The sequence below is a fragment of the Elephas maximus genome, chromosome 4 (genome assembly GCF_024166365.1).
Source record: "Elephas maximus indicus isolate mEleMax1 chromosome 4, mEleMax1 primary haplotype, whole genome shotgun sequence".
Taxonomy (NCBI): Eukaryota; Metazoa; Chordata; class Mammalia; order Proboscidea; family Elephantidae; genus Elephas; species Elephas maximus.
Genome location: NC_064822.1, coordinates 98,399,390 through 98,417,734, shown reverse-complemented (window position 1 = coordinate 98,417,734; position 18,345 = coordinate 98,399,390). Strand labels below are relative to the sequence as shown.

General features: G+C 38.4%; 1 protein-coding gene across 5 annotated transcripts in view; it reads left to right on the top strand.

The window, feature by feature from the left end:
• Window positions 1-18,345, top strand: part of PUS7L (pseudouridine synthase 7 like) — a 134,960-nt gene that overhangs the window by 28,460 nt on the left and 88,155 nt on the right. For 2 of the 5 annotated variants that reach the window (XM_049882875.1, XM_049882874.1), the window contains exons 7-9: window positions 6,757-7,037; window positions 12,312-12,365; window positions 13,405-17,464. The exons of 1 other annotated variant lie outside the window; for it this stretch is intronic. In XM_049882875.1, the coding sequence (XP_049738832.1) occupies window positions 6,757-7,037; window positions 12,312-12,365; window positions 13,405-13,731 (662 nt within the window). In that variant the 3' untranslated portion in view covers window positions 13,732-17,464. Of the gene's footprint in view, window positions 1-6,756; window positions 7,038-12,311; window positions 12,366-13,404; window positions 17,465-18,345 lie in introns of those variants that run through there. 2 more of the 5 variants (XR_007517172.1, XR_007517174.1) reach the window with 1 other exon arrangement.

Genomic DNA, 18,345 nt, shown 5'->3' with positions numbered 1-18,345 from the left:
AGGAGCATTTTCTCATGTATCTGTTAGCTGCTTGAATATCTTCTTTAGTGAAATGTGTGTTCATATCCTTTGCCCACTTCTTGATTGGGTTGTTTTTCTTTTTGTGGTTGAGTTTTGACAGAATCATGTAGATTTTAGAGATCAGGCGCTGGTCTGAGATGTCATAGCTGAATATTCTTTCCCAGTCTGTAGGTGGTCTTTTTACTCTTTTGGTGAAGTCTTTAGATGAGCATAGGTGTTTGATTTTTAGGAGCTCCCAGTTATCTGGTTTCTCTTCATCATTTTTGGTAATGTTTTGTATTCTGTTTATGCCCTGTATTAGGGCTCCTAGGGTTGTCCCTATTTTTTCTTCCATGATCTTTATCGTTTTAGTCTTTATGTTTAGGTCTTTGATCCACTTGGAGTTAGTTTTTGTGCATGGTGTGAGGTATGGGTCCTGTTTCATTTTTTTGCAAATGGATATCCAGTTATGCCAGCACCATTTGTTAAAAAGACTATCTTTTCCCCAGTTAACTGACACTGGTCCTTTGTCAAATATCAGCTGCTCATACATGGATGGATTTATATCTGGGTTCTCAATTCTGTTCCATTGGTCTATGTGCCTGTTGTTGTACCAGTACCAGGCTGTTTTGACTACTGTAGCTGTATAATAGGTTCTGAAATCAGGTAGAGTGAGGCCTCCCACTTTCTTCTTCTTTTTCAGTAATGCTTTGCTTATCCGGGGGTTCTTTCCCTTCCATATGAAATTGGTGATTTGTTTCTCTATACCCTTAAAATATGACATTGGAATTTGGATCGGAAGTGTGTTATATGTATAGATGGCTTTTGGTAGAATAGACATTTTTACTATGTTAAGTCTTCCTATCCATGAGCAGGGTATGTTTTTCCACTTAAGTATGTCCTTTTGAATTTCTTGTAGCAGAGCTTTGTGGTTTTCTTTGTATAGGTCTTTTACGTCCTTGGTAAGATTTATTCCTAAGTATTTTATCTTCTTGGGGGCTACTGTGAATGGTATTGATTTGGTTATTTCCTCTTCGGTGTTCTTTTTGTTGATGTAGAGGAATCCAAGTGATTTTTGTATGTTTATCTTATAACCTGAGACTCTGCCAAACTCTTCTATTGGTTTCAGTAGTTTTCTGGAGGATTCCTTAGGGTTTTCCATGTATACGATCATGTCATCTGCAAATAGTGATAGCTGTACTTCCTCCTTGCCAATCCGGATACCCTTTATTTCTTTGTCTAGCCTAATTGCCCTGGCTAGGACTTCAAGTACGATATTGAATAAGAGCGGTGATAAAGGGCATCCTTGTCTGGTTCCCGTTCTCAAGGGAAATGCTTTCAGGTTCTCTCCATTTAGAGTGATATTGGCTGTTGGCTTTGCATAGATGCCCTTTATTATGTTGAGGAATTTTCCTTCAATTCCTATTTTGGTGAGAGTTTTTATCATAAATGGGTGTTGAACTTTGTCAAATGCCTTTTCTGCATCAATTGATAAGATCATGTGGTTTTTATCTTTTGTTTTATTTATGTGATGGATTACATTAATGGTTTTTCTGATATTAAACCAGCCTTGCATACCTGGTATAAATCCCACTTGATCAGGGTGAATTATTTTTTTGATGTGCTGTTGGATTCTATTGGCTAGAATTTTGTTGAGGATTTTTGCATCAATGTTCATGAGGGATATAGGTCGGTAATTTTCTTTTTTTGTAATGTCTTTACCTGGTTTTGGTATCAGGGAGATGGTGGCTTCATAGAATGAGCTGGGTAGTATTCCGTCTTTTTCTATGCTTTGAAATACAATACCTTCAGTAGTAGTGGTGTTAAGTCTTCTCTGAAAGTTTGGTAGAACTCTGCAGTGAAGCCGTCCGGGCCAGGACTTTTTTTTGTTGGAAGTTTTTTGATTACCGTTTCGATCTCTTTTTTTGTTATGGGTCTATTTAGTTCTTCTACTTCTGAATGTGTTAGTTTAGGTAGGTAGTGTTTTTCCAAGAATTTATCCATTTCTTCTAGGTTTTCAAATTTGTTAGAGTACAATTTTTCATAGTAATCTGAAACGATTCTTTTAATTTCATTTGGTTCTGTTGTGATGTGGTCCTTCTCGTTTCTTATTCGGGTTATTTGTTTCCTTTCCTGTTTTTCTTTAGTCAGTCTAGCCAATGGTTTATCAATTTTGTTAATTTTTTCAAAGAACCAGCTTTTGGCTTTGTCAGTTCTTTCAATTGTTTTTCTGTTCTCTAATTCATTTAGTTCAGCTCTAATTTTTATTATTTGTTTTCTTCTGGTGCCTGATGGGTTCTTTTGTTGCTCACTTTCTATTTGTTCAGGTTGTCGGGACAGTTCTCTGATTTTGGCTCTTTCTTCTTTTTGTATGTGTGCGTTTATCGATATAAATTGGCCTCTGAGCACTGCTTTTGCTGTGTCCCAGAGGTTTTGATAGGAAGTATTTTCATTCTCGTTGCTTTCTAAGAATTTCCTTATTCCCTCCTTGATGTCTTCTATAACCCAGTCTTTTTTCAGGAGGGTATTGTTCATTTTCCAAGTATTTGATTTCTTTTCCCTAGTTTTTCTGTTATTGATTTCTAGTTTCATTGCCTTGTGGTCTGAGAAGATGCTTTGTAATATTTCGATGTTTTGGATTCTGCAAAGATTTGTTTTATGACCTAATATGTGGTCTATTCTAGAGAATGTTCCATGTGCACTAGAAAAAAAAGTATACTTTGCAGCAGTTGGGTGGAGAGTTCTGTATAAGTCAGTGAGGTCAAGTTGGTTGATTGTTGTAAGTAGGTCTTCCGTGTCTCTATTGAGCTTCTTACTGGATGTCCTGTCCTTCTCCGAAAGTGGTGTGTTGAAGTCTCCTACTATAAATGTGGAGGTGTCTATCTCACTTTTCAATTCTGTTAAAATTTGATTTATGTATCTTGCAGCCCTGTCATTGGGTGCATAAATATTTAATATGGTTATGTCTTCCTGATCAATTGTCCCTTTTATCATTATATAGTGTCCTTTATTCTTTGTGGTGGATTTAAATCTAAAGTCTATTTTGTCAGAAATTAATATTGCTACTCCTCTTCTTTTTTGCTTATTGTTTGCTTGATATATTTTTTTCCATCCTTTGAGTTTTAGTTTGTTTGTGTCTCTAAGTCTAAGGTGTGTCTCTTGTAGGCAGCATATAGATGGATCGTGTTTCTTTATCCAGTCCGTGACTCTCTGTCTCTTTATTGGTGCATTTAGTCCATTTACATTCAGCGTAATTATAGATAAATAAGTTTTTAGTGCTGTCATTTTGATGCCTTTTCATGTGTGTTGTTGGCCATTTCATTTTTCCACATACTTTTTTGTGCTGAGACGTTTTTCCTAGTAGATTGTGAGATCCTCATTTTCATAATGTTTAACTTTATGTTAGTTGAGTCGTTACGTTTTTCTTGGCTTTTTTCTTGAGTTATGGAATTGATATTCCTTTTTGTGGTTACCTTGTTATTTACCCCTATTTTTCTAAGTAAAAACCTAACTTGTATCGTTCTATATCGCCTTGTATCACTCTCCATCTGGCAGTTCAATGCCTCCTGTATTTAGTCCCTCTTTTTGATTATTGTGATCGTTTATCTATTGATTTCCATGATTCCCTGTTATGTGTATTATTTTGTTTATTGATTTATTTTTTTAGAATTAATCTTAATTTGTTTGTTTTTGTGCTTTCCCTATTTGAGTTGCGTTGATATCAGGACCTTCTGTTTTGTGACCTTGTATTGTGCTGGTACCTGATATTATTGGTCATCAGGCCAGACAATCTCCTTTAGCATTTCTTGCAGTCTTGGTTTAGTTTTTGCAAATTCTCTAAAGTTGTGTTTATCTGTAAATATCTTAATTTCGCCTTCATATTTCAGAGAGAGTTTTGCTGGATATATGATCCTTGGTTGGCAGTTTTTCTCCTTCAGTGCTCTGTATACGTCGTCCCATTCCCTTCTTGCCTGCATGGTTTCTGCTGAGTAGTCTGAACTTATTGATTCTCCCTTGAAGGAAACCTTTCTTTTCTCCCTGGCTGCTTTTAAAATTTTCTGTTTGTCTTTGGTTTTGGCAAGTTTGATGATAATATGTCTTGGTGTTTTTCTTTTTGGATCAATCTTAAATGGGGTTCGATGAGCATCTTGGATAGATATCCTTTTGTCTTTCACGATGTCAGGGAAGTTTTGTGTCAGGAGTTCTTCCACTATTTTCTCTGTGTTTTCTGTCCCCCCTCCCTGTTCTGGGACTCCAATCGCTCGCAAGTTATCCTTCTTGATAGAGCCCCACATGATTCTTAGGGTTTCTTCATTTTTTTTAATTCTTTTATCTGATTTTTTTTCAGCTATGTTGGTGTTGATTCCCTGGTCCTCCAGATGTCCCAGTCTACATTCTAATTGCTCGAGTCTGCTCCTCTGACTTCCTATTGCATTGTCTAATTCTGTAATTTTATTGTTAATCTTTTGGATTTCTACATGCTGTCTCTCTATGGATTCTTGCAACTTATTAATTTTTCCACTATGTTCTTAAATAATCTTTTTGAGTTCAACAGTTTTATCAGTGTGTTCCTTGGCTTTTTCTGCAGTTAACCTAATTTCATTTGTGATGTCTTTAAGCATTCTGTAAATTAGTTTTTTATATTCTGTATCTGATAATTCCAGGATTGTATCTTCATTTGGGAAAGATTTTGATTCTTTTGTTTGGGGGGTTGGAGAAGCTGTCATGGTCTGTTTCTTTATGTGGTTTGATATGGACTGCTGTCTCCGAGCCATCACTGGGAAACTAGTTTTTCCAGGTAATCAGCTAAAAAAAATGCAGTCAGATCCCTATCTGAATTCTCCCTCTGGCTCAGGGTATTTGGATGTTAATGGAGCCGCCTGGGGAGGGTGGGGGAGGGATCAGAGAGCTAGGAGTGTAGCACCTCAGAATATAGAGTTGATCCCTGCGTTCACGCTCTGCCCGCACCCGCCAAAATCCCGGTGCGACCGCTCCCTGGCTGGGACGCTGCTCTCTCTGCTCCAAGACCTGTCACTTCCTCTCGGGGACTTCTCCCTCCAGCGGCGGCGAGCTGGGTGGGCGTTGCCCGCACGAACGGCTGAGCCCGCCCCCAGGGTCAATTCAGGGGAATATAACTGGTTCCCGCGCTCACGCCCTGCCCGCGCCCGCCAAAATCCCAGCGGGACGGCTCCCCGGCTGGGACGCTGCTCTCCCCGCTCTGAGACAAGTCACTTCCTCCCGGGGACTTCTCCCTCCGGTGCGCCGCACCGCTCGTGCGAACTGGGTGGGCGTTGCCCACACGAACGGCTGGGCCCGCCCCTGGGGTCAATTCAGGGGAATATAACTGGTCCCCGTGCGCACACCCCGCCCGCGCCCGCCAAAATCTCAGCGGGACGGCTCCCCGGCTGGGACGCTGCTCTCCCCGCTCCAAGTCCAGTCACTTCCTCCCGGGGACTTCTCCCTCTGGTGCGCCGCGCCGCACGCACGAACTGGGTGGGCGTTGCCCGCACGAACGTCTGGCCCCCCCCCCCCCGGGGTCGCTTTAGGGAAATGTAGCTGATCCCCATGCTCGCGCCTCGCCCGCTCCCCGCCAAACTCCCGGCGGGACGGTTCCCCGGCTGGGACGCTTCTCTCCCCGCTCCAAGATCGGTCACTGCCTCCCGGGGACTTCTCCCACCGGCTGCGCTGCTACGCCGCCCGCGCCAACCGGCTAGGCTCCCTCCCGGGATGAGTTCGGGGGCTAGGGCTGGGCCCCTTGTCTGTGCCGTCTGCCCCCCTGGGCTTTGCCCCACATCGGGCTCCGAAGGTCACCTGCCTGGTATGCTGGCTCCTGGTTCTGAAAACGATCGCTGTCTGCCCGTATTTGTTCGTTCTCCGTCTCTAAGTCTGTGTTTGTTGTTCAGAGTTCGTAGATTGTTATGTATGTGATCGATTCACTTGTTTTTCCGAATCTTTGTTGCAAGAGGGATCCACGGTAGCGTCCACCTAGTCCGCCATCTTGGCCCCGCCTTGAATAAGCAACTTTGCTGTGAAGTCTGATAACCTACATTTGAAAAAGCATCCCATTAGCAAGTCTAATAGTATACTTGAAGGATCTAGGTCTCAAATCTTACTTAGTAAAAAAATTTTGTGGACACATGTCTGCGTTGTTGTTAGGTGCCCTCCAGTTGATTTTGTCTCATAGCAACCCCATATGACAAAGTAGAACTGCCCCGTAGGGTTTTCTTGACCGTAATCTTTATGGGGCCAGATCAGCAGGCCTTTTTCCCATGAGCCACTGGGTAGGTTTGAACCACTGACCTTTTGGTTAGTAGCCAAAATAGTTGCTAAACCATTGTGCCACCAGGGCTCCTTCATGACTGTCCATAAAAGCTCTTTAAAAATCTCTAGTCTGTACCAGATCAGTCCATTTAATCCTTGTGGGTTTTTTGTTGTGGTGGTGGTTGTTTGTTTGTTTTTTTTTTAATCTCATTTTAGCTTATCATAGAGTAAGGAAACCTGGCAAGCCATTACTAAAGTACTTTTATTTTTGTTTGTAAAGCAGAGAAAATGAAAGGAGGACCATAGATTTAATGATCTCTCTTACTTAAAAAACAAACAAACAAACAAGAACCAAAAAGACCTCTTTAAGTATAGCTCGGTTTAACTGGTGGCTGGTGCCGAGCATGTTCGTGTTTGTGAGCTAACACAGTTCACTGTCTCCTGTGTAGGTTACCTAACAAAAGTGTTTATAACTCATTTTTCTCATCATTTTAGAGGATGCTAAAGGCACACGCTCACTGATGCCTGAATTCAAAGTTCGGGAGAGAGCAATGTTGGAGTCATTGCATCGCTTTGGCATGACAGAGGAAGGCTGTATCCAGGCGTGGTTCTCTTTCCCCCATTCTATGCGCATATTCTACATTCATGCCTATAGCAGCAAAATTTGGAATGAGGCAGTATCTTACAGACTTGCAACCTATGGATCAAGAGTAGTGGAGGGCGATTTGGTCTGTTTGGATGGAGATTTCAGTGATGAGCATTCCCCAAATAGTAAAGTAAGTACGATTTCATCAGAGTTTCCCAAAAGTTGTTACCACACCAGAAGCATTAATTTTCAGAAGCCCTTACTTCAGAAACAATTTAAAACTAAAGATATGTTTTATTTTTTTTACTTTTATTTGCTTTTCTCCTCCTCCTATTTTGTTGTCAGGAAATGAAAAAATAAAAATAGTGGAATGAAGTGAAAAAAGGTACAAAGATAGTAAAGTTTCCTTTAAAGAACACTTTTTTTTTTAAATTATATAAATAGTATACCAAACTGTCCTCTTAAAAAAAATCAAAACATTATAGATGACGCTGACGTCCTTCTCATCACCCTATTGTAATTCTCTCCCCTGTTCTTGGAAATCAGCCTCTGCTGTTTGGCACGTGCCCTTCTAGAGCTTTTTCTAGGTTTTTATCTAACTATTCACAGCAAAGATATTTTTCCTGTGTTTGTTTTATACAAACGTGATTTCACAACTTGCTTTTTTCCTCTCAACAATGTTTTAGAGGTCTACCCATATTAAAACCCCATTACCAAACCTGTTGCCATCAAGTTGATTCCGACTCACAGTGACCCTATAGGACAGAGTAGAACTGCCCCATCGAGTTTCCAAGGAGCACCTGGTGGATTCAAACTGCTGACTTTTTGGTTAGCAACCATAGCACTTAACCACTATGCCACCAGGGTTTTCCTCTCCATATTACAGTATGTAAATCGAGCTTATTCCTTTTAATACTATGAGTATATCAAGTTTTATTGAGCCAGTAGCTTCAAAATTCACATAATAATATTTTAATGCAAAAAGAACAAATTATTATTCTCCAACATTATGTTAAATCAATCTCACAAATAGTTTTAAGAATTAGAGAGTAGAGGGATTTGAGTAGTAGTTTTTCTTGTAGCATCTTAAAATCTTTGAAGTTTACAGCAAAAAAAAAAAGGGATTTTAGAGATCCTCTCTTCTAATTCACATTTAATAGAAATAAAATTGAAACCCAGATTGTAGAAGAGGTAGGTTCAGAGTAGGGCTTCAAACTGGTTCAGTCATGGCTGAGGAAGCATCACCGGAACAGACCCGAATATTTAAAATTTGGGTGAGCCAGAAAGATAACCAGAACGGGAAAAATTATGAGTCAAAATCCTGCTAGAAACTTAATCTCCCTCTTAGAAAATAAGGGCAGCTGTACCCGTTACATAGCAACCAAATCTCTTGCCTTTGGATTTTAAGCAGAGTCAAAACGGTACTGTCTTGCTCAAAGATGGCAGTCAACCTCAGCGCTTTGATTGTGTGTCACTCCCCATAGTTCTGGCAATAGTGCAGTCTCACGCATCAGGCTCCTGAAAGGGCTCAGCACGGTTCTTACGAGTTTCCCATTCTAGAGTTTTGACCTGTAATTTTTCACATTCCGGGTACTGTGCTGAATCACCCAAATTATAAACCTCAGGTCTGTTCCTGTTTTGTTTTGTCAGCAATGACAGAACTGGTTCGAACTGGTTCAAAGCCCTGGTTCAGAGTAACGTAGGTAACAGAACTAAAATGACCCAGTTGCCTGACTTATAGCCCAAATTGGTATCTACTGGAGAAATCATGGATCATCTAGTTAGAATATGTCCCAGTTTTTCAAAAATGGAGAAAATTAGGCTCTGGGACTCTGTATAAAGGAAGCTTTATGTAAATTAATGCGGAGTTTTAGATGTATGAATTGTTTCTTTTGGTTTCAAACTAACCTAAGTAAAAACAAATAAACAGGAAATTATTGGCTCACAAAACTGAAAATTCGTGATTGGTCCGGGCACAGCTGTATCCAAGGCCTTGAGCAGTGTCCTAAATAATTTGTTTCATTTTCTTTATCTGTCAGCTCTGCTTTCCTCTGTGTTAGATCCACTCTTAGTCTGACTTATTTCTTTGGTGGCAAGATGGCTATTAATAGCTCTAGGTTTAGTGCTTAGAACCCCTGCCAGGAAGAGGCCTTTTCTTCCCCAATAATTTCAACAAAACCCATGGAATTTAGTCAAGTGATAATGAATGGCTTGGTTTGGGTCACATGTATAGACCAAAATCAGTTTCTTGTGTACTGGAATATATGATTGGTTAAGCCTGTGTTACAAGGGCTCCTCCCTGGTACCATCCCAGCCAAACTACATCTGAGAACCAGGAAGAGATGTTCCTTATGGAAAATGAGGATGCCACTACCAAAAAGAGAGAGGAAAGACTGAGCAAGCCAAAACAATAGATATTTGCTTTACTACTTTATTAAATGATGGTTTAGGAATTTGTAGATAAGAAAGCAATCACTAGGAGGCAGCATAAATTACTGAACTTGTTGCCGTAGAGTCATTTCTGACACATGGGACTTCGTGTATACACAGTAGAACTGAGCTCCTTAGAGCTTTCTTGGCTATAATCTTTACAGAAGCAAATCTCTAGGCCTTTCTCCAGTGACACCGGTGGGTGAGTTTGAACTGCCAACCTTTTGGTTAGTAGTTGAGTGCAAACTGTTTGTGCCACCCAGGGACCATGCATAAATTACTAAGGATGGTAATTTAATGGAGACACAGAATCACAAACTCCGTGTAAAAGGGAAATCGAGCAGCATCATAGTTTTATTTTACCTTATGTGAATGGAGAGAGATATGTCATTGATTTCTTTTTGAAAAATCAGGTTTTTAAACCTTCCAGAAATCAGATATCAATTGAAATATAATCTGGGCAACACATTGTTAAGTCAGCTATTTCCAATTCAGATTTTTAGAGGTTAAACATTACTTTGACAAGACATAATAGCAGTCTCTGAAACGCATGTCTTATAAGACTTCTTTGTTCAAAAATACATTTGCAAGGACAATTTTATGACCAGAATTGTGTCTGCTTTTCTTTTTGGAGCATAGGTGAAGACAGAACATTTTCTTCTTCGTAACTTCAGAGTGCCCTTTTACTGGCAGTATAAAGCATCTGTGTGTTTCAAGACCAACCATTTATATTCTGTTACTTAGCACTGAGAAAAGAAAAGGAAGAACCCAGAGCCTCAAAACTTAAAATATGAAAAGGACAGAATAAGATTTTTTTAATAAATGGTTTATGTGACATGTAATGTTCTGCATCTACAAATGAAGTTACTCTGATTCCTTCTTTTGATAGAATTACTAGACTGATAGGTATATCTTTATTTTATGATACTTGGGAGATTCTCTTATAATTTTTTTTTAATTAATTGATTTATTTTTGGTGCTTTAAGTGAAAGTTTACAAATCAAGTGAGTCTTTCATACAAAAAGTTATGCACACCTTGCTATGTACTCCTAGCTGCTCTCCCCCAATGAGACAGCACATTTCTACTCTTCTCCCTGTATTCCATGTGTCCATTCAACCAGCTTCTGACACCCGCCCCCCACCATTCCTTCTCATCTCACCTCCAGTCAGGAGCTGTCCACATAATCTCATGTGTCTGTCTGCTTGAACCAAGAAACTCACTCCTCACCAGTCTCATTATCTATCTTATAGTCCAGTCTGAAGAATTTGCTTTGGGCTCTTATAATTTTTTGTGTGGGCAAGATAAATACGATTTAGACAGTTAAAAGGTTAGGTGAATTGGTGATTGAGGAGCAGTCATACAGCTAAAGTATTTTTGTTAATTAACTGATTGACGTCTACCTGGAAGGAGTCTCTAAAGACACATCATGGTGTTCTGTACTCAGCCATGTTTTGTTTAAAATTTTCATAAATTTACTTAAATTACTGTGTAGTAAATAGTCTTTTATGATTTTGGAAAAGACAAAAAACTGGAAGTGATAATTCATGAGACATCATAGTCCCATGTATTTTTGTCCTGGTCAGACCACATCTGGGGTTTTACGTCCATTTTTGAGTGGTCATTAACCAACCAACCAACCAACCAACCAACCAACCAACCAACCAACCCACGCACCCACCCACCCACCCACGCACCCAAAATGAAAAACAAAAGGGGACATTATTGATAAGAGTAAGGAGAATTGAGCGGGACACAAGCAGATTTAGAGAGGCTGTAGACACTATAATGATAACTGCTTTAGGAACTGGGAAATGCTATTCATTCTAGTGGAAAGATGATAGCTCTCATGTGGAAGAAAGAGCAGAATTCTTTTGTGATGTCCTAGAGCAACATCACTGTCTTAGTTATCTGTTGCTGCTATAACAGAAATACCACAAGTGGATGGCTTTAACAAACAGAAGTTTATTCTCTCACAGTTTAGGAGGCTGGAAGTCCAAATTCAGGACGCCAGCTCCAGGAGAAGGCTTAATCTATCGGCTGTGGGGGGAGGTCCTTGTCAGCAGTCTTCGCCTGGTTTAGGAGTTTCAGAGACTGACTCAAGATATAACCTAATCCTGTAGATTGTGCCCTCCCTCACTAACATAACTGCCTTATTAACGTCATAGAGGTTAAGATTTACAACACATAGGTAATTACATCAGCATATAAAATGGAGTACTGTCACACAGTACCAGGAATCATAGCCTAGCCAAGTTGACGCACATTTGGGGGGGAAACCGTTCAACCCATAACAATCACTCAAACAATTTATCACACATCTCTTCTTCTGCATAACACCTATAAATATCCTGTTATGTGCTGTTGAGTTGATTCCAACACACAACAACCCCATATGATAGAGTCAAGCTGCCTCGTAGGGTTTCCTAGGCTGTATTTTAATGGAAGCAAATCACCTGGTCTTTCTTCCACAGAGTCACTGGGTGCGTTTGAACCACCAACCTTTCAGTTCGGAGTTGAACACTTAACCATTGGACCATTCTATGGAACACATTTTGATAAACACCACTATAGCATAGGGTATTATATTATGGGGGCAAAGTTGTTTCAAAGGAGCAGATTTTTTATCCAGCATAATAAAGTACAGCTTCATAGTTCAGAAAAAGGTTGTTGGTGACCAAGGTGAAAGTGTCACCTCAGAGTTTTAAGTTGCCCACCATTCTTGGTGCATACTAAGTCATCAGTGGTTGAAGTAGAAAGAATCATTCTAATTTTTATGGAGTCCACTCCTCCAAAAAAGCAAATTGTGAAAAGACCTTGTTTGGGTATATGCACATCCAGCATAAAAGTTGAATTATACATAGCAGAGTTAGGGAGAGTTGAGGGAATTTGGAACATTTGGGATTCACGGTTTTTATTTTTATTTTTTTTTGTACTTTACGTGGTTTACAGAACAAACTAGCTGCTCATTAAAGTTAGTACACATATTGTTTTGTGACATTGGTTACCAACCCTATTTATTTATTTTTTAAATAGGTTCATGTAGTAACCGAAGAGGAGGAATCAGCTAACACATACACAATGCATCAGGTAAATTTGCTTCAAAGTTAATATCACTTAGATCTAAGTGTAGATTTGCCCCCAAAAGGAAAAAAATGTTGACTAGTCCCTTTTTAAAATTATTTTCAAATTAAGTAATAATTTATATATAAAATTCACACTTCTTAGTTTATAGTTCTGTGAGTTTTGATAAATGTATGTAGTTGTGTGATTACCACAAATATCAACGTAGAACAATTTAACGTCTCCCTAAAATTTCCGATGCTTCTTTGTAGTTAACTCCTCTCCCCATCCCCAGCCTCTGGCAACCTCTGGTTTATTTTCTGTTCATATAGTTTGCCTTTGAAAGAATGCCATATAAATGGAATCAGACAGTACACAGCCTTTTGTTTGTCTGGCTTCTTTCACTTAGCATAATAAGTTTGAGATTCATCCATGTTGTTGTGTATATTTGAGTTTTTTTTTTACCTCGTTCCGTTTTCTGACTACTGGCCAAGAGAAAGTGTCTAGAAGTCAGCAGCAGTAGACTAAAACTCCACAAACTGCAGTGTTTACTTATAAGCAGATGAGAAAAACATATTTGCTGCTACCTGTTTGCTTTCTTGTTTTTAAATAATGAAGAATTTAAAATTGCAGGTCACAATACCAATTATGTGATTGAGCAGTAAGTTTAGATGTTCAGGAAGGATGTTTACCCTCTGTGTTAGAGGAAAATATATGCTTATAATATTGTATGGTTGCATAGAGATTAAATCTTTGTTAACTAATTGTATGTACCTAAATTTCTTGCTCCATCTCTTCACTATTATTAATGGTTTGTCTAATAATAATTGATTTGAATTATTACCTTGGTTGTTGTGAGAGTCCTTGATTCTAGTTTACCTCTTTGCCTGGAAGCATTAAACATCTCACGGTATATTATTCAGTAACATGTTTTAGGCTGATTGTAATGTTTAGATTCTGACACTGTTTTTATAGATCTAGGTCCCAGTCATAAATATAAATTTAAAATATGGTCATATATCTTTCTGAAGGCTATTTTATATATTTCTCCCCCTCCTTTTCACAGGTGGTTCTTCCAATACTTGGATACAATATTCAGTACCCAAAGAACAAAGTAGGGCAATGGTACCGTGAAGTACTTAGCAGAGATGGACTGCAGACATGTAGGTTTAAAGTACCTGCTCTGAAATTGAATGTTCCAGGATGCTATAGACAGATATTGAAATACCCTCATAATCTTTCATACCAGCTAATAGAAGGGCATGATACTGATGTCAAAACAGAAGATTCTTGTATCACTGAAGCAGGTTTATCTCTTTTGATCTCTTTTGATCTTGACCCTTCATGTTATGCTACAGTTTGTCTGAGGGAAATAATGAAGCATGATGTTTAAAACCAACACCCTTTGTATGATTATATATATGTTACTCTTTGAAGAAAAGGAAGCAAAAATTGCTTGAGCATCTACCATGTGCTAGAAGCTTTAGAATTGTTATCTCCGTCACAACATCTTGATGAATTAGTAATTTGATGCTTTACTATTCCAGAGGAGTCTAGCTAGTTAAATGGCAGTATCTGGATTTAAACTCAGATCTGCCTGACTCAAAAGCCTGTGTTCTATCATGTCATGCTTAGTAACCTTTACTCTGTGTCAAAATCTACAAGAGTTTTAGACTATTAACATACAGTACCTCAAGATAACATTTAAGAAAAAAAAATTTTTAAGTAATGGTTATATCTTCTAGCTCCTTGCTTAAAATACGGGTGAAATTAGGTTACAATAAAAGCATATGGTTGAAGAGAAAGAAAGATGAAACATATTGTTATTTATTATTGTCCCCCTTAGAAAAATACACAAGGGAAATATCATCCCCCACTAATGATAGCTACCCCAGGTAGTCATTACTCCTTGGTGAGATAAACAGTCTTTGATGAAGATATTGAAATCAGTTTTTCATGTAATTTCCATATCTTGACATACATTGGCTTTCTTAACTTTTTGTCTTTTTCTTTTTTCCTGTTACCTAAAACACATATTTTAGAGTTGACACCTATGGGCTCTGGGTCCAGTTCTGACACTTACTAGTGACTTTGGGTATGTTATTGATTCTAAGGCTCACGTATAATAGGACCAAGAAAATACCAGCCTCACAGGCAGCAAATAATAGGATTATCTCTACCTTTTATATTGCTAGAAGGAGAAAATATTTTGCTCATTTGAAAATTTTAATTTGATTTGGGTTAACTATCCCACATCATAAATCATCATTCTTAACCATTTTATACCAGTTAAATTTGGAGGCAAAAAAGACTGGTAGGTATTGACTGGGAAAATCTGAGCATTCTTTCATTGCTGGCAACATTATATAATGATAAAATTTAAAAACCAGTGTAGAGTATTACATGTCAGTAACCTGGGATTTTTATATATTTAAGTCAGTCCAATCACTGGGGGGATATTAGCACAAGGAAAAAAATGATATATGCAATACAAATTTTGCTTATTGAAGCATTTTTATATATAATGAAAGCAGAAGTAGTTTCAAAGGTCAGCATTAAATAATGTATGTTATTTGATTTCTGGAAAAACATGTAGCTATTAAAAATGGCAATGAAGATTTTAATTATGTGATAGAAGAAAAGATAGAATCAACACTAGAGGCCCTAATACACAGCATTAACAGGATACAAACCAAACCAACAATACACAAGCTCATCTGGGATCTTCTAAAAATTAAACACTTATGCTCATCAAAAGACTTCACCAAAAGAGTAAAAAGAGAATATACAGACGGGGAAGAAATTTTTGGCTGTTATAAATCAGACAAAGGTCAAATCTCTAAAATCTAAAAGAAAATCTAACACCTCTACAACAAAAATACAAATAATCCAATTAAAAAATGGGCAAAGGAAATGAACAGACCCTTCACCAAAGAAGACATTCAAGCGACCAACAAACAAATGAGGAAATGCTCATGATCTCTAGCCATTAGAGAAATGCAAATCAAAACCACAATGAGATACCATCTCATCCCAGCATCACTGGCACGAATCATAAAACAGAAAATAACAAATGTTGGAGAGGCTGCAGGGAAATCGGAACTCTTATACACTGCTGGTGGGAATGCAAAATGATACAACCATTTTGGAAAATGATATGGTGTTTCCTTAGCTACAAATAGAAATACCATATAATCCAGCAATCCCACTCCTAGGAGTATATCCTAGAGAAATAAGAGCCATCACACGAATAGATATATGTACACCCATGTTCACTGCAGGATTGTTCACAATAGCACAAAGATAGAAACAACCCCGATGCCATCAACAAATGAATGGATAAACTGTGGTACATACACACAATGATGAATCTGTGAAGCATCTCATACATGGATGCATCTGGAGGACATTAGGCTGAGTGAAATAAGCCAATCACAAAAGGACAAATCTTACATGAGACCACTACTGTAAATACTCATGAAAAGGTTTACGTACAAAAAGAAACAATCTTTGATGGTTACTAGAGAGGGGAGGGGTGGGGATGGAAAAACACTTGATAGACAACAGGTAAGTGGTAACTTCAGTGAAGGGTAAGACAGTACACAATACTGGGGAAGCCAGCACAACCTGTACAAGGCAAGGTCATAGTAGCTCAATAAACACACCCAGACTCCCTGAGGGACGGAATTGCTAGGCTGAGGGCTGTGGGGACCATGGTCTCGGGGAACATCTGGCTCAGTTGGCATAACATAGTTTATAAAGAAAATGTTCTACGTTCTACTTTGGTGAGTAGCATCTGGGGTCTTAAAAGCCCGTGAGTGGCCATCTAGGATACTCCACTGGTCTCACCTCTTCAGGAGCAAGGAAGAATGAAGAAAACTGAAGACACAATGGAAAGATTAGTCCAAAGGACTAACGGACCACATCTACCACAGCCTCCAGCAGACTGAGCCCAGTACAACTAGATGGTGCCTGGCTACTACCACTGACTGCTCTGACAGGGATCACAGTAGAGGGTCCTGGACAGAGCTGGAGAAAAATGTAGAACAAGATTCTAACTCAAAAAGAAAGACAGAATTGCTGGCCTGACAGAGACTGGAGAAACGCTGAGAGTATGGCCCCTGGAGACCCTTTCAGCGCAGTAACAAAGTCACTCCTGAGGTTCACCCTTCAGCCAAAGATTGAACAGGCCCACAAAACAAAACAAGACTAAAGGGGTGCACCATCCCTGGGGCAGGGACTGGAAGGTAGGAGGGAACAGGAAAGCTGGTAATAGGGAACCCAGAGTTGAGAAGGGAGAGTGTTGACATGTTGTGGGGTTGTTAACCGATGTCATACAACAATGTGTGTACTGTTTGATGAGAAACTAGTTTGTTCTGTAAACCTTCATCTAAAGTTCAATTAAAAAAAAAAAAGATTTTAATTATGTGAGAAAATGCCCTACTAAAGAATATATGTATATATGTATATATTGTTGTTGTTAGGTGCTGTTGAGTTGGTTCCGACTCATAGCAACCCTATGTACAACTGAACAAAACACTGCCCAGTCCTGCGCCATCCTCACGGTTGTTGCTATGTTTGAGCCCATTGTTGCAGTCACTGTGTCATCCATCTCATTGAGGGTCTTCCTCTTTTTGCTAACCCTCTACTAAGCATGTTTCATATATGTGTATGTGTGTGTGTGTGTGTAGTATATACACTGAATGCAGCTTTTACAAACGGGGACAGTTTAGCATAGTGATTAAAAGCATGGGTGTTGGAGATAAATTTCCCGTTTGAGCTCTGACTCTGCCACTTTTATCAGTGTGACCTTGAACAAGATATTTAAGCTTTGTATGCTTCTGTGTCAACATCTATAAGATGAGGATGGTAATATTCCTTATCGGAGTATTGTGAAGATTTGATGAGTTAATATATGTAAAGCAGCATAGAAAAGTGTCTGGCACTTAGTTATTGTTAAGCAAGTTTGCAGATGACAAGTTTGAAGGGAACAGGAAAAAATGAAAATGCCATTCTGTTAAGATGATGGGTGTTTGGATTTTTGTAAATAATAAAAAGTTCCTTTTTTGTCATTATATATTTTTAACAATAAATAAATCTCAGGACACAAAAATTAGGGATTATACCATGGATCATTTAAAAATTACCTTAAATTAAGCATTAAAAATAATTTTGATGTTAATTGAAAATTAAATATGCTATATTAAGTAATTAAAAATAAATTAGAAAGAAGTTTTAACTTTATTTAATGTGATAAATCATCTCCTATAAATGCAATTATAAAATGAGTTATATAAACTATGAAAAACTTCTGTTTTTAACTGTTGAGTAGTAGTTAGAAAATATGAAAGCATTAAAATGTGCTGTCATTGATACTGTTCTTATTACCTGTAGATGGCACTATAATTTTAGGGATCTCATATATGTACACATATTTGTGTATTTAGTAAATACTAAAGAAAGGATCATTAAACATATTTTGAGTCACCGTAAAACATTCAAATATTGTTGATACGGAAAATTATTTTATATACCAATACTATTTGCCATGTTATTAGCTTTTAAGTTTAAGGACTTTTATATACTTTGGACCAAGTGAGGGCTGGTCACCTTGGTTTTTGCATTTTTGGGGGGTCATGCCAGGCCTTCAAAAGGATGATCTCTGGATTCGTTTTAATTGTCAAAATTGTGTTTGAACTGAGCAATATTACCCCAGGATCAGTAAGATAAAAAAAATTTAGAGGGTTTTTTATTAAGATAAAAACACCTGGGCTTTTTGTGAGTTGTAATAGACTGAAAGTCATATGTAAGTTTTGATTCCATTAACATTTATTGAGTGTCTCTTATGCCAAGCACTTTGACTTGTCTCATGTTAATCCCCACACAGGCACCCCGTAGTAGGTACTATTTTATCTGTTTTTGTAGATGAGAAACATCAGAGTGGTTTCCTGACCTATTCAAGGTCAAACAGTATGTGTTTGAACTTAGTTATGCTTCCTAGATTTTC